We start from the raw sequence: 14213 nt of genomic DNA, 5'->3' as shown, positions 1-14213 counted from the left end.
AGGCAGATTCTGGCTGCCTGGCTTCTGGCTGATCCTCTGTCAGCCCTGAGGCTGCCCCTGGGGGGGCTGGCAGGGGCTTCTGGGCTGGCCCTGGGACCAGGCCTTGCCCAGATCCCCTGCCCATTGCCTTCGGGGTCTCCATGGGAAGGGGAGCCAGGAATCCCAGCATCCAGCTCCAGGGAGGGGGCGGGACCCAGCGCAGCCAGCCCCTCCCTGGACCAGGGCCACAAATACCCGTGCCCTGGCGCCAGAGCTGCTTCCCGACCAAGTCCGGGCAGTTGGTCCTGCGCCGGGACGCACCCCCAGCCTGGACCGAGGATCCCCACTGGACCAGGCCCCCTGAGCCTGTGCTACTTCCTCATCCCCGGTGAGTCTCGGGGCTGGGTTGAGCTGGGGGTTGGGGGCTGGGGACTGGACGGGACTGGGATTCCTCTGTTGGGGCTTCAGTTTCCCCAGGCAGTGGCAGAACACTAGAGCCCAGCGTGCTACCCTGGGGAGACCTGGAGAGCGCAGGCGGGAGGAGGATGCGCCTTGATACCCACCAGCCCTATTGGGCAGGCGGCGGGGGAAGGAAGGGTCCGTGTGCCTGACTCTAGGTTCACGCTCACGCCGGCCGCCATCTGTCCCTCCCAGCGCGCCCCCTGGGCACCATGGGCGGGACACGGGTCCTGCTGGCCGCGCTCTGGGCGCTGGGGGCCGCCGGGGCCGCCGCGCTGCGCATCGGAGCCTTCAACATTCAGAGCTTCGGCGACAACAAAGTGTCGGACTCGGCCTGCGGCAGCGTCATCGCACAGGTGAGGCCAGGGGGCGGGGGCGGAGCTTCGGGGCGGGACCGCAGCTGTCTCGGGGGCAACTGGCCGCGCATCACTCCGCACCTGCCGGCTCCTCCCCAGATCCTGGCTGGCTATGATGTCACGCTGGTGCAGGAGGTGCGAGACCCAGACCTGAGTGCCGTATCCGCGCTCATGGAGCAGATCAACAGGTGTGGCGGGCCGGGCTCCGCGTCGCGCTCCCTGGCCGGGATGCCAGGCCTCTGCGCAGCGCCTTGACCTGGGGCCTGGCCCGTATCTCCGCAGCGTGTCCGAGCACGAGTACAGCTTTGTGAGCAGCGAGCCCCTGGGTCGGGACCAGTACAAGGAAATGTACCTGTTCGTCTACAGGTGAGGGGCGGGCCGAAGAGAGGGGGCGCGCCGGGCCGCAGGTGGCGGCTCAGCGCGACCATCTGTTCTCTGCTCCCAGGAAAGACACAGTGTCGGTCGTGGAGACGTACCAGTACCCGGACCCGGAGGACGCCTTCAGCCGTGAACCTTTCGTGGTCAAGTTCTCAGCCCCGGGCTCAGGTGAGGCCGGCCCCGCCCCTCCCGTTCGCCCCACCCCTCCCGTCGGCCCCGCCCTGACACCCCGCCCCCGCCCGCAGCCGCCCGCGAGCTGGTGTTGATCCCGCTGCACGCGGCGCCGCGCCACGCCGTGGCGGAGATCGACGCGCTCTACGACGTGTACCTGGACGTGATCGACAAGTGGGGCACCGACGTAAGCCCCGCGTCCGCCCTGGTCCCAGGGTCCCCGTAGGCGCGCCCTGGGGGTCTGGGCCATCGAGGGTGGGGCTGGGGCAGCCTCTCCGGGCGGGCTCAGACCCAGCTTCGCGGCGCCCACAGGACATGCTGTTCCTGGGCGATTTCAACGCCGACTGCAACTACGTGCGGGCGCAGGACTGGGCCGCCATCCGCCTGCGCAGCAGCGAGGTCTTCAAGTGGCTGATCCCCGACAGCGCTGACACCACGGTGGGCAACTCGGACTGCGCCTACGACCGCATCGTGGTGTGCGGCGCCCACTTGCGCAGGAGCCTGAAGCCCCAGTCCGCCGTGGTGCGCGACTTCCAGGAGGAATTCGGCCTGGACCAGACTCAGGCGAGTGCGCGGCGGGGGCGTGGGGGCGGCCCGCAGCCCTGGGGTTCCCGGCCATCCTGGTGCACGCAGGTGGGAGGTGCCAGCAAACTGCTGCCGAGGGCCAGGCCCCACCTCAGCTCCCCCTGGACGGTTTACACCTGGCGCTCCCCTCCCTGCACCGGGGCTTCCATCCCGCCACCAGCGGAACAATTCCGGGAAGGCAGGGAGGTAGGTGTCCCTTTGCCTTCTCCAACAGGGGCCCCTCGTGGGCCCATCTGCACCCTGGCCCCTGCTCCCACACTGGCAGCAGCAGGGGTGGACACTGACTGGGTGCCTCCCCGCAAGAGCAGTGGTTTGTAGACACCCATCTGGCCCAAATGGGGGTGGAGGCAGCTTTCCAAGGTGGAGCCAGAGGAAGGACGGCTGCCCAGCAAGACCCCTGAGGCTCTGTCCCTTCTCCCTCCAGGCTCTCGCCATCAGTGACCACTTTCCTGTGGAGGTGACCCTCAAGTCCCACTGATAGCCCTGAGGCCCAGCCAGGGCATGCCAGCCATACTCTGGAATAGCCCCACAGTGGCTCCTTCAGGGTGGCAGCTACCCCCAGTGAGGCCACAGGGCAGGGTCTGCTGGGCATGGACAAGTGGCCATGGACACATTATGGGACGACGCAGAGCCTCAGTTTCCCCATCTGTGAGGCAGGCTACACCACCCACCTCAGCGTTGCTGGGAAGAGTCCCCATGGAGGGCACTAGCTGCAGTGCTGGGCACACGTCTGTGCTCAATAAACGAGCTGCTCTGAGCCAGGACCACACACAGCTTGGCTCCAAGGCCTCCGTGTCTTTTCTCAGGACTCAGCCCTTCTGGGGCATGAGGCTTGGTACATGGTCCAAGGTCTGTTAGGGAACAGGGATTAGCCTGACCTGCCCTTTCATGTCCTGGTGGGAATTGGCCACCTCTGGGAAGCTCCTGTTCTTTGTGTGAACTGTAACTGCCTCAAAGAACTTGTACTACACGTACAGCTGGGAAAGTTACGGTGCCAACACTCCCGCCAGCTTCCCGGGCCCTGGTGGATTTCAGAGCAAGTCTCCCCATGCCCACCCTGCAGCCTCCATTCCTGGGTCCTGCAGGGACCCTTGGGTACTTGTCTGTACCTTGGGCCCTGTCTCACTCACCACTGCATGGAGGTCAGGGAGGCTGGCCCCATGTCCCAGCTGGTCAGCTCCCCTGGAAGTTTTGGGGAGCCCCTCAGCAGTGGAGGGGCTGGACTCCTCTGTCAGCCCAGGCAGGTGGTTGGGGACTGCGTCCTTCTCAGAGAACTGCACGCCATGCCATGGCACAGCCCTTCAAGGGTACCTTCCTGTGTAGTGTCCTCCTCAGGAGCCCCGGGCTGGACAAGGACTCATCAGAGGGGCCTCTGTGCTGAGGCCATCCCATTAGGGTCAGGACCAAGCAGTCCTGTGGGCACACCATGTCACTGACAGGCACCTGATGGGGTTTCTGGTTTTTGAAACATCTCATCTTTGGCAGAATTTGGGAACTGGCTTGAGTCATGAGAGGCAACACCTTCGCTTCAAGGGTTTGGCCAAGTGTGCTAAAATAAAACTTAGGACTCCAGCAGCATAGCATGCCTCTTAACAAGTCGTGCGTCCAGCATCCCTCTCAAGTTCCCCCAGTTTCTCTGAACCGCTGTCCACTTTCATCCAAATGAACAAGCACACGGTCAACGGGCTTTTCTTCAGGGGTCCTGTGTGGGTCAGGCCGAGACTACCTGGCCTTATGCCTCCAGCAAGCAGGCAGCCGAGGGCTGGGACAACCCAAGGAACCTATTTGCACTTCTGCTTTGGGCAAAGGGCCACTCAGTGATGACCTTGCTGAGGTCCAGAATGGCCCCACGTGCCAGTTCATGATTCTCAGTCAGGACACTCCTGACCCCTTGCTGCCAGCCAGGCAGGGGAGGCACTTGGGCGGCAGTGGGACCCTGGGACACTGGGCTACAAGAACAGGACTTTCTACGAAGATTAGCAGAACAGAGCTAAAAGTACTTTTAAGTTGAAAAATACCTTGTTTAAGACCCTGTTGGGACCACAGGCCCCCAGAGGGGCACCTGTGGCTAAAAGCCCTGTGGCAGCCCAGACGCTAGCCTTTCTTTTGTTTGAGCTTTTCTAAGTACGCCTGCAGGGCCTTCTGAATGGAGTCTCTGGAGATAAAGCTGACAAAATTCTGGATGTCCCCATCACGCTGTTTGATCAGGCGGTCTGCCGTGGCCTTTCGCATCATGGCCTTGGTCAGCTGTCGAGCATGGTCTAAAGAAAATGGGTTCATTGGTGAAAACCCAGTTTTAGAGATAGTAGGATCATTCCCAAGCTTTCTATGCAAGTTCAAACTCTGGTAGGAAACAGTGTTTCTGCCCACCGACTTCTTTGAAAATCATACTAGATGATACCATAAAAATTGGTTTTGTTTATTTGGTTTTGAGACAGGGTCTCACTCTGTCACCTGGGCTAGAGTGCAGTGGTGTCATGATAGCTCACAGCAACCTCAAACTCCTGGGCTCAAGGGATCCTCCTGCCTCAGTCTCCTGAATAGCTGGGACTACAGGTGTGAGCCACCACACCTGGCTAATTTTCCTATTTCTTTTGTAGAGATGGGGTCTTGGTCTTGCTCAGGCTGGTCTCTAACTCCTGGCCTCAAGTAATCCTCCCACCTAGGCTTCCCAGAGTGCTAGTATTACAGGCGTGAGCCCAAAATTGCCTAGCCCAAAATTGCTTTTATAAAGTTATTTTCACATAATTATATTATTGAGACTATTTCCCATGTCACTAAATATGCTTTTACTGCATAATTAATCGCTGCAGGGTATTCAGTCATTTGTAGTGGGGTTGGCAAGTCCGGCTCCCCAAGGCTCTTGAGTTACGAATGGTTTTTACATTTTTGAATGGTTGAAAAATATTTTGTGACATGTGAAAATTATGTGAAACTCACATTTCAGTCTACAAAGTCTTACTGGAACACCACTGGTTCCTCGTTCTGTGTGGTTGCGTCCACGCTGCAGTGGCCCCCTGGCCACAGAGATCTTACCTACACAGCTGACGAGCTATCTGGCTTTTTTTAGATGGAGTTTGCTGGTCCCTGGTCTACATCATGACTGATAGGACCAGTCCTACTTCTGCAACACAGACAAGCAGGTTTTCAGTTGTCTTCATAGTAGGTTGAAAAGTGGACCCCAAAGGGACAGGTCCAACTCCTAACCACCGCTCTAGAACCTGTGAAGTATAACCTTATTTGGAAAGTCTCTGCAGATGTAATGGAGATCATCACTGGATTTGGGTAGGCCCTAAGTCCAATAAGGGAAGGGAGAGGGAGACCCGAGATGCAGACACGCACAGGGAGAACGCCACAGAAGGGTGGCGGCACCCACTGGAGTGATACGGCCACAAGCCGAGGAATGCCTGAGCCGCCAGAAGCTGGGAGAGGCAGGATGGACCTCTCCTGGAGCCTTGGGAGGGATGTGGCCCCGCCCACACCTTGATTTTGGATCCCTGGTCTCCCGAACTGAGAACAAATTTCTGTGGTCTTAGCCACCCAGCGTGCAACCTTTGGTATGCAGCCCAGGACTCCCATAGCCTGCGAGCACGCGGAGAACCTCGGGGTGTGGGAACGCTCTGGTCTCACCGGGATCACAGGCCGAGGGCCGCCCCTGTGCCCCTCACCTGGAATGGCCATCCAGCGTGCCATCACTGAGAGTGCCGTGCTCTGCACCTGGTCCTCAGGTACCACCTGGTCCACTATGCCCACCTGGAGGGCCTCGGCTGGCGGGAAGAGCAGCCCCAGCTGCAGGGCATGCTCCGAGGCTCGGTGCCCGATGGTGTTCACGAGGTTGTCTTTGAACCTGGGATGTAGACACCCACTCACCTGGTGGCTCTGGAGCTCCCAGGCAGGTAGGTCTGTTTCCCCAGAGCCAACCGCTGTGTATGGGTGCAGCCCCGGCCTTACCAGAAGGGAGCGACGATGCCCAGCTGGGTCTCGTTCAGTCCTATGACAAACTTGGGGTTGTCGGCTAGGACACGGACATCGCAGGTGAGGGCCATCAGGCAGCCTCCAGCGGGGCAGACACCCTGCAGGGAGGGGCCAGACCACCGGGATGCTGGAGGTGCTGCCGGTCCCGATCGTAACCAGAGGGCAGGGTGCGAGGAAGCCTGAGGAAGGGCCCCCCCAGGCACCCCAGGGCTCTGCACGACACTGGACTGGGTGTGCGAGATGGGGAAAAGGACAGGGAAGGAACTGGCCCCTCAGGGCTCAGCAAGCGTCTGAGGCTCATCAGCCAAGGGCCCCGATGACAGGGTTGTCAGCTCTCGCTCTCAGGGGCCAGAATAATCACTCCTTTCTGCACCGTGTGGTGAGGGTAGGAAGCCGCCTTTCCTCTTACAGCTTCTGTCCAGTGCTGAAATGCTGCACAGCATTTAGCTAGCTGTCATTTCACATCATGGCCCCATGGGGCCCTGTACCACCCCAGCAGCCAATCCCACCAGGATGTCCTGGGAACTCCAAACCCATCCTGTGTCCTCGCCCCATGCACCCCCTTCCCCAAACAGACCCCCACCTCTGGTCTGCTGCCGCTGTGGCCTCTCGCACCAGCCCTCCCCTCTGCCCAGCTCTGCCCTCTGTGAGCCTCACCTGGGTTGTCACCACCACCCCCTTGGAGAACACTGGCTCCCAGGGTCTCCCTGAGGCCAGGTCTGAGTGATGTTTCTCAGACGGGACCCGACCACCCACTTGCCCCGGCACAGCCTCTCACCAGGTCCGTGTGGACCACAGGCCCGGGCCCCACCCTCTCTGTCCTCTGTGTGTCCGCCCAGGCCATTTCCACACCCACCCACCAGGCCCACCTTCTCCACACGTCACGTGGTCTGCAGTGGCACTTACCTGTGCGTGTCTCAGGTCTCCCCAACTGCCCCCTTCCTCCTAAGAGCTTCTGAGGGCAGGACCAGGGTCTGCCCCTGCCCCCGGGCTGGCCCCACCCGAGCCAGCGAGGCCCCGTGGGAGTGGGGACACTCACATTGATGGCAGCCACCAGTACCATGTTGGAGAGGAAGAGCCGCAGCCACAGCTCCTGCACTGCCTTCCAGTACTCGGCGTAGTGGGCTGGGTTCCGCCCGCACAACTCTGTCAGGTCCAGGCCAGCCGAGAAGACACCGGGGCAATCCTGGGGGAGTAGCCGGGGCCAGGAGCCCATCAGAGTCCACTGCCCCGCCAGCATCACACCACGAGGGCTGGGTCATGCTCACGGGGTGAGGCTGATGTCCCTGCGGAGCCCAGAACTGGGGGCTCCAGAGACTCAGCCCAGACCTCCCCCAGACCCCGTTCCCCTCTACTTCCCAGCACTCTTCCCTTTCCAGAGTCAAACCGGAAGAGAGAACAGGCAGGGCAAGCCCTGCCCCAGGGACATGAATGCACCAGCTCTCTGCACACCTGTTGCCTTCTGTACCCCAGGCTCTGCACACCCAGCTGTCTGGCAGAGGACTTCAGGGGCACAGCGAAGCTTCCTGACAGAGTCTGGAGTGGGTACGTGTTCTGATCTACCCCGAAAGGGCCACGCAGGCCACAGAGCGCCACACAGGTTGGAGTGCCGGGCAGGACAGTGATCTCTGTGGATGACCCGGGCCCCACGCAGCTACCAGGGAAGGAGGAGGAGTGAACACAGAGGGAAGAGGAGTAGAGGGTCAACTGGCACAGTGGCATTCATCAGGGCTCAGCACAAAATTCTGGACGTTCAGCCCAAGGACTGCCAGCCAGGAACACAAACTGGGGCACAATGTGCAAAAACCCACCCCCGGCTCCTGCACAGTCACAGCACCTCTGGGCAAATGACAAAGGCACCTTCCAGAACGTCTGCAGGTTTTCTTCCCATAGCTGCAGCTCCGAGGCTGTGGGCTGATCTGCTACCACAGCCCAACCTGGCCGTTTACCCCATACTGTTGACAGGACCAAAGACTGACTGCAGGACAGGCTGGTCGGCTGCGGTGGCTCCCGCCTGCCTCCTAGCGCCTCCCTCCCCTTGTGTCCTACCCAGTCCCATCCTTCTGGGCCTTAAAGATGCTGCTTATTGCCCCTCCCGGACCTTAACAATGACACTGTTCAGGGATGCCGCTCCTGGCATTTGCCAGCACTTGAGGGCAAGGCTGAGTTCCTCTCAAAAATTCACGTGAAAGAAGTTTGCCCTCTGAGAATCTGACCTTACAGGTGGGCGCAGTGGCTCACGCCTGTGATCCCAGCACTCTGGGAGGCCGAGGCGGATGGATCGCTTGACCTCAGGAGTTCCAGACCAGCCTGAGCAAGAGTGAGACCCCATTTCTACTAATTAGAAACAGAAAACTAGCCAGGCGTCGTGGTGGCACATGCCTGTAGTCCCAGCTACTCAGGAGGCTGAGGCAGGAGGATCACTGAAGCCCAGGAGTTGGAGGTTGCAGTGAGCTATGATGATACCACTGCACTCTACCCAGGTCGACAGAGTGAGACTGTCTCGAAAAAAATAAAAAAGAGGAAACCAAAACAGAATTTGACCTTAAGACCAGCCCAAAGATAAACTGAGAGCATGGCTTTTGCGACAAACATTGTTAATGGGACTGGCTCGATGCACCAAGGGGCTCTGAGGGGAGTGCCCCAGGAACCCACCGCCAAGTGTCATGAAGTGGCATGGGTTCAAGGTTGCCCCTGCAGACACACCGCTCTCCCTCACTGAGTCTGGCCCAGGCTGCTGAGCACCACAGCTCTGCCCAGGGTCCACTCTGACAACTGCACAGGCTTGGGAAGACCGTCTCGGACACCAGTCTGGCTTCAGGAGAATGATCTGCCCGAGGCCCGCAGCACAACTGGGGTCCCTAGGGGCCGCACCCAGGCCACACTCCCCGGAAGCCTCTCGTGGTGGTGTTTGGCATCCAGGGTGTTAGGGGCTGTCTGGTTATTCTACACCACGTGATGGCTGGCGCCAACCTTTTTCCAGTGTGGCAACAGGTTTGCACTTTGATGAAAGAACTGGGGCCATGGGGGCCGAGCGGGCACCCACCGAAGTGATGACCATGCCGCGGAAGGCCTTGTCATTCTCCAGCTTCTCCAGGCTGATGAGGAACTCCGTCAGGAACTCCAGGCTGAGGCTGTTCACTGGAGGGTTCTTCAGTTTCATCACAGCGACCCCTACGGTACAGAATGAGGAAGACGAAGCTCACATCCAGTGCTGGGACATCGCCCTGACCGGCCTGCACTCTCAACCAAGCCATGGGTAGCTGCACTGTTTTGGGATTTTTAAAATGGAGGTGAGATTCACATAACATAAATCAACCATTTTAAAGGGAACAATTCAGGGCCGGTGTGGCGGCTCACACCTGTAATCCCAGCACTTTGGGAGGCTGTGGCAGGAGGATCGCTTGAGGCTAGGAGTTCGAGATCAGTCTGCAACATAGCAAGACCTCAGCTCAAATAAATAAAAAAAGTGTCATCTTAAATCACAAGGGTGTCTATTAAACAGGCTGAAGGTGAAGCCACATTCCCAAAACCCTCCCCAGGATGCCCCACCCCACTTGCCGACCTTCCAGCCCCGTGGTGGGCCTTTCTGTAAGGGGTGAGGGAGTAAACGTCTTCAGCTTTGGAGGCCACAGGGCCACTGTACAAGTCAGCACGAAAGCAGCCAAAGACAGTGAGAACAAGCGGGTTCAGCTGTGTGCCAATAAAACTTTATTTATAAAAATGGGTGAGGGGCTGGATTTGCCGACCCCGTCTTCTGTAACATCATTTTTAATTTTTCTTTTTTCCAAGGAGACAGATTCCTGTTGGTACACACGGACTGCTCGTATTCACACAGATGCACCATCTCTGAACCCAGTGTGAGAAGGAAAATGCTGGAACTCTGATCTCCCACTTGGGGCCTGGCAGCCTCCAGCAGAGCAAAGGGACCAGGAGGTTTTCTTTCTTCTGCTCACACAGCACCGTGGTGTGCAAAGTTCATTAAGTTTTTGTTCAGACACGGAGAGTTACAAATAAACTTAGAATAGAAAGGACAGATTATTTTCCCAGTACGCTCTGCTCAAGGTACTTCTCCCCTAAATATGTCAAGAACCATGTTATAAAGTGGAGAGGCAAGCAATGCCCCCAAGGACAAAGGAACAACAACAAAAACCCGAGGTTTGCAACCTGCCCCCAGGACTGCGAGAAATTAAGGAGGAAACCTTCAGGGCCCCTGGGTGTTCAGCCTCACTGCCCTGCAGACTGAACTGTGTACCCCCCAAAAGATGTTAAAGTCCTATCCCCTGGTACTCATGCATGTGACCTTATTTGGAAATAGGTCTTTGCGGATGTCATTAAGATGTAAGTTACAATGAGGTCACGTAGGGGGGGCCCTTAATCCACTATGACTGGTGTCCTCATGAGCAGAAGAGAAGAGGTCCAAGGAGAAGCCGTGTAGAGATGGAGGCAGGGGCTGCAGGAGTGCGCTTGCATGGCAGGAAGCCGCAGCGATCGCGGGCAGCCAGCAGAAGTTGGAAGAGGCGAGGAGGGATCCTCTCCTAGAGCCTGGGGAGGGAGCACGGTCCATGGGACTTCCCGACCCCAGAACTGGGAGGACACACTTCTGTCGTCTGGGCCCCTCAGCCTGTGCTACTTTTTAATGGCAGTCCTAGGACACTAATGCAATCACCACCTTCTGCCCACTCTTCACCATCAAGCAGGGGCCAAGATCCCCACAGTTCAGTCGAGTCTCCTCTTTGAGGGCACTGCCCGCCGCGTGCGCCTGCCCTGTCCCTGGACGCGCTGGCTCTCTGCAGGCCCAGCCCCTCCCAGATGTCCACCAGACTTTAGGGGCAGCCCTACTCTCATTCCGGTGCAGTTCTCTGGCAATGACCCTTATCTTAGTTGAAGTAAAAGTTTCTTTCAAAATTAGAATCTATCCTGTAACCCGACTTCACACCGTCCAGTTCTGTCACGTCCACTCTGCCTCTTCATCCTCCGCCCCAAGCCTGGAGGACACCTGAGGAAAGTCAACAAAGGTTGCTTCTGCCAGTCTGGGATCTGGGCTATTGATTCTCTGTCTTGTGCAGGAGCAGCTGATGGAGCGGTTACCTCTCTTCTGCCTTCCCGTCTCCCTGCCAGCTCGTCCATACGCCCATTTCATCTCCTGCTTCGTCAGTGTGTTCAGTGCCCGTGTTCTCGTGCTGCAGTGGCAAGTCCTGTGTCCTCGTGGGAGCAGGAAATGGTCTCAGTTTCTTGAGGAGAAAAACCTAAGCACCAGACATACACGGAGAAACCCCAGTGGGGAGCCTCTGGCTCACGCTTGTTTGAGGATAAAGGCTGAAAATATTGGGGGTCAGATGTTCTTAAACTTTCCATGGTCTGTCCCTTCACTCTGCCAGCAGCAGAGAAAACAGCAGGGACAGGGTCCGCCCTCGTGGACGCTGGAGCTACTGGCCAGGCTGGCTCAGGTCACCTGTTCTCGCCTTCTGCCCCAAGGGCAGATCCCAGGTGCTTCAGAAATGCTACCATTTATGTAAGGAGCATTTCCCTGGTGAGGACCTCAGAAGCGTCTGGATTGTCAACACAAGCTGTTCTCTGGGAATGAGACCTAAGTCTTGAGGGCAAGTGGGCTCTTTGGGCCCACTGGTTTACAAGGAAGAGGCCATTCTTACCTGGCTGCAGGCGTGTGTAAGCCATACATATGAGACATGAGCTGTCAGAACTTCCAGAACAAGTTCCCCAAACCTGGCTCAGAGGGAAGTTTCTAAAGTGGACTCTGAAGCTGGGCAGACGGAGGAGAACACAGGGCGGGAGAGGGGCAGGGGAGGTAAAGGGGCCAAAGGTGAGCCTGAGCTCGCCGAGCAGAATCTGGAAGAGCTGGGACACCACGGGGCAGCGACCGCATTCCTGGCACAGGGCGGTACTAGATAAATGTCTCCAGAATGAAACGGTGAACGGAACCTCTGGTCAGCTTCACCCCGGCACCAACGAAAACATTAAAAAGGCAAGTTTGAGCTGTTACGTCATCCAAGCCTCAGGTCCTGGAGGATAAACAGATCCTGGTGTTCCATTTCTTAACATTTGTCCTTTCTCAGGTAATGTGGACAGGGCCAGGCTTGCCTTTCTGACCGCAGGCTCTGCTTTCTATCATACCCAGCCACAGAAGTTAGCCAGTTCTTATATGGCAAAAGTGTGAATCACTTGGGTAAAAACATTTTTTCACCAGTACTTTTTTTTACTGGAGACTCACACACCCACACACCCACACACACACACTTAAACGGTGCTAAAACACACATAACATTTACCATTCTAGCCATTTTGCAGTGTAAGGCCCAGTGGGGTTACACACATTCAGTGTTGTGCAGTCCCCACTATCCAGTCCAGTACTTTAAGATGTGTGTTTTTACCTTTTTTGAGATATTTTCAAATCTGTCACAGAAATGATCCTTCAAAAACTCAAGTTTTTGTTGGGCTCATAGTTGGTGTTAATCAGAGGCCCCTCAAAAAGTGCTTCTAATCCCCTCTGCAGGATTTCAGGTAGGGGCAGGTAAGACTGATACTGGGGTCTGTGTCACACGGGAGTGTTAAGGTCAATTAAAATATTTCATTCCAAAATACTTCCAGTTATTTTCAAGGTCCAGTTAATAGCTTAGATAGCAGATCATAGCCTCCAAACTTTAAAAACGGAATCATCTATATCTTCATAATGAACAAAGCCCATTTAAGCCACCTGGTGTGATAACCCTTAAGTTCTAAAGAGAAAACGAATTTTAAAAATCCGCTTCACCTCCTTGCCTTTAGAAATTCAACCGCCTTCTAACACTTCAGAGTCTGGACCGCGACAGATTTCTGGGTTCCTCGGCCAGCCCTCGCCCACCGGGAGGCCGCCCCCGGCCCGCTTACCTGCGGCCGGGTCCGGCTCCACCAGCACCCGGAGGTTCGCGAAGCGCCGCGTGCCGTCCCCGCCGCCGGCTACTGGCTCCGGCCGCCCGAGGACCGGGCCCCGGAACTGGGCCCCTGCAGACGCAGCGCAGGAGGCTGGTTAGCTCGCCCCAGCCCCGGGACCCAGAACCCCGGCGCGCCCCCCCAGGCCCGTCCCCCGCGCCCCCTGCCCGCAGCCCCGACCCCCGCCGGGCCCCGCACCCGCACGGAGCAGCGCGCGCGCACGGACGCGCATTCCCACTGCCAGCGCCATCTTGACCGTGCAGGGCCGGCCGCGGCGACAATGTAGGGGCAGGACCCGCGGGGACGCCCTCTCCCGCGGCCCCGCCCCACCCCGCCCCGCCCGCTCTGCTCGCTGCGGCGGCGGTCAGGAGGGCCACCTAGCGGGGGAAGGCGAGTCGGCCCCCCAGGCAATGCTCTGGCTCACCCTAGCCCCAGGCCGTAGGCCCTTTGCAAACGTAATCATGACCAACGTGGTGGTGGCGGGGGCAGGCCCTTCCCGCAGCTGGCAGCAGGACAGCTGCCCCACCCACCGCTGAGCCCCGGGGCCAGGCCGAGAAGACGCGTCCCCTCTTCCTGCTTCAAAGACCAAAACCACTAAGGCAGGAGGCTGTGGGTGCCAGTTGTGAGCTCTAGTGGCAATAAGGGACTGGGCAAGCTCCTGGCCAGAGGCAGCTGTCAACAGCAGCCGAGTAGGTAAGGCCATCAAATCAGGGTGCTAAAACCACCCAAGGGCAGTCGGGGAGAGGCCAGGGGCTGCCTAGGGTGAGTCCTCCTGCCCCTTTGGGGAACAGGAATCAGAGCTGGCAGGTTAGCCACAGAACCGGGGGCAGAAGCAGCACTGCAGGTGGCTAAGAACAGACCACTCACCTTGCACACGAGAACCCCAAGTGTACAGACAAGGATGCTAGACAGTGTCCTTGAAGGCAAGGCGGGGGCCGCGGGCACCCTCCCTGCTGTGGGATAGCAGTGGCACCTCTTAAACTTTTTATTTGCACCAACACGGAAAGGACATGAATACTTGGCCACCTGTCTGGGCAGGGCACTGAGGTGGGGGAAGAGGCCTCTGTCCCACCTGGTGTGGGGTCTTCCCTGACTGTTCAGCGCACTGGGCACAGTAAGGGCTCAGCGGTGTTGGGTGATGTCAACAATCACCCGAGCATTTCCAATTTTTCCCTGTGGCCCAAACCAATTTTTGAGGTGGAAAAATTTTTTTTCCCTATAGCTACTTAATATAGTAGCAGCAAATAAGATTCATATTTCTGGTCTGGCAGAATTTGAAGCTTCTGAGACACCAGCCCTCTGTCCTGTCTGTCCACCACTTCGAGCTTGCGGGACACCGGCCTCAGGCTCTCCTGCCTGAAAGCTTCTGGAGGGGGTCAC

At 58.0% G+C, this 14213-nt stretch overlaps 2 protein-coding genes across 6 annotated transcripts; one reads left to right on the top strand and one right to left on the bottom strand.

Annotated features, from left to right (window-relative positions):
* The first annotated feature begins 650 nt into the window (after positions 1 to 650).
* On the top strand, positions 651 to 3272 carry DNASE1L2 (deoxyribonuclease 1 like 2). The gene is given in 7 exon segments (XM_069487047.1): positions 651 to 794; positions 894 to 982; positions 1077 to 1160; positions 1240 to 1366; positions 1369 to 1530; positions 1656 to 1907; positions 2353 to 3272. Coding segments are annotated over 7 exon segments (912 nt in total). The 3' UTR covers positions 2407 to 3272.
* Positions 3273 to 3949: 677 nt separating this feature from the next.
* Positions 3950 to 13117, bottom strand: ECI1 (enoyl-CoA delta isomerase 1). 5 transcript variants are annotated; one of them, XM_069487045.1, is made up of 9 exons: positions 10995 to 12778; positions 10843 to 10902; positions 9469 to 10448; positions 9266 to 9332; positions 8950 to 9077; positions 6943 to 7089; positions 5880 to 6001; positions 5597 to 5775; positions 3954 to 4189 (listed from the first exon to the last, which is right to left on the bottom strand). In XM_069487045.1, the coding sequence occupies exons 5-9, from the start codon at positions 9064 to 9066 to the stop codon at positions 4023 to 4025; spliced, it is 732 nt and encodes a 243-aa protein (XP_069343146.1). In that variant the 5' UTR covers positions 9067 to 9077; positions 9266 to 9332; positions 9469 to 10448; positions 10843 to 10902; positions 10995 to 12778; the 3' UTR covers positions 3954 to 4022. The 5 variants fall into 5 exon arrangements, with proteins under 5 accessions (XP_069343143.1, XP_069343142.1, XP_069343146.1 ...); XM_069487044.1 differs by having other exon boundaries at positions 9469 to 10902; XM_069487042.1 differs by lacking the exons at positions 9266 to 9332; positions 9469 to 10448; positions 10843 to 10902; positions 10995 to 12778 and adding exons at positions 12792 to 12905; positions 13032 to 13117 and having other exon boundaries at positions 3950 to 4189; positions 5931 to 6001.
* Between the last annotated feature and the right edge of the window lie 1096 nt (positions 13118 to 14213).

Source organism: Eulemur rufifrons, chromosome 14, assembly GCF_041146395.1.
Source record: "Eulemur rufifrons isolate Redbay chromosome 14, OSU_ERuf_1, whole genome shotgun sequence".
In the NCBI taxonomy this organism is placed as follows: domain Eukaryota; kingdom Metazoa; phylum Chordata; class Mammalia; order Primates; family Lemuridae; genus Eulemur; species Eulemur rufifrons.
The sequence above is the reverse complement of the archived record's forward strand: the minus strand, read 5'-3'. Positions and strand labels throughout refer to the sequence as shown.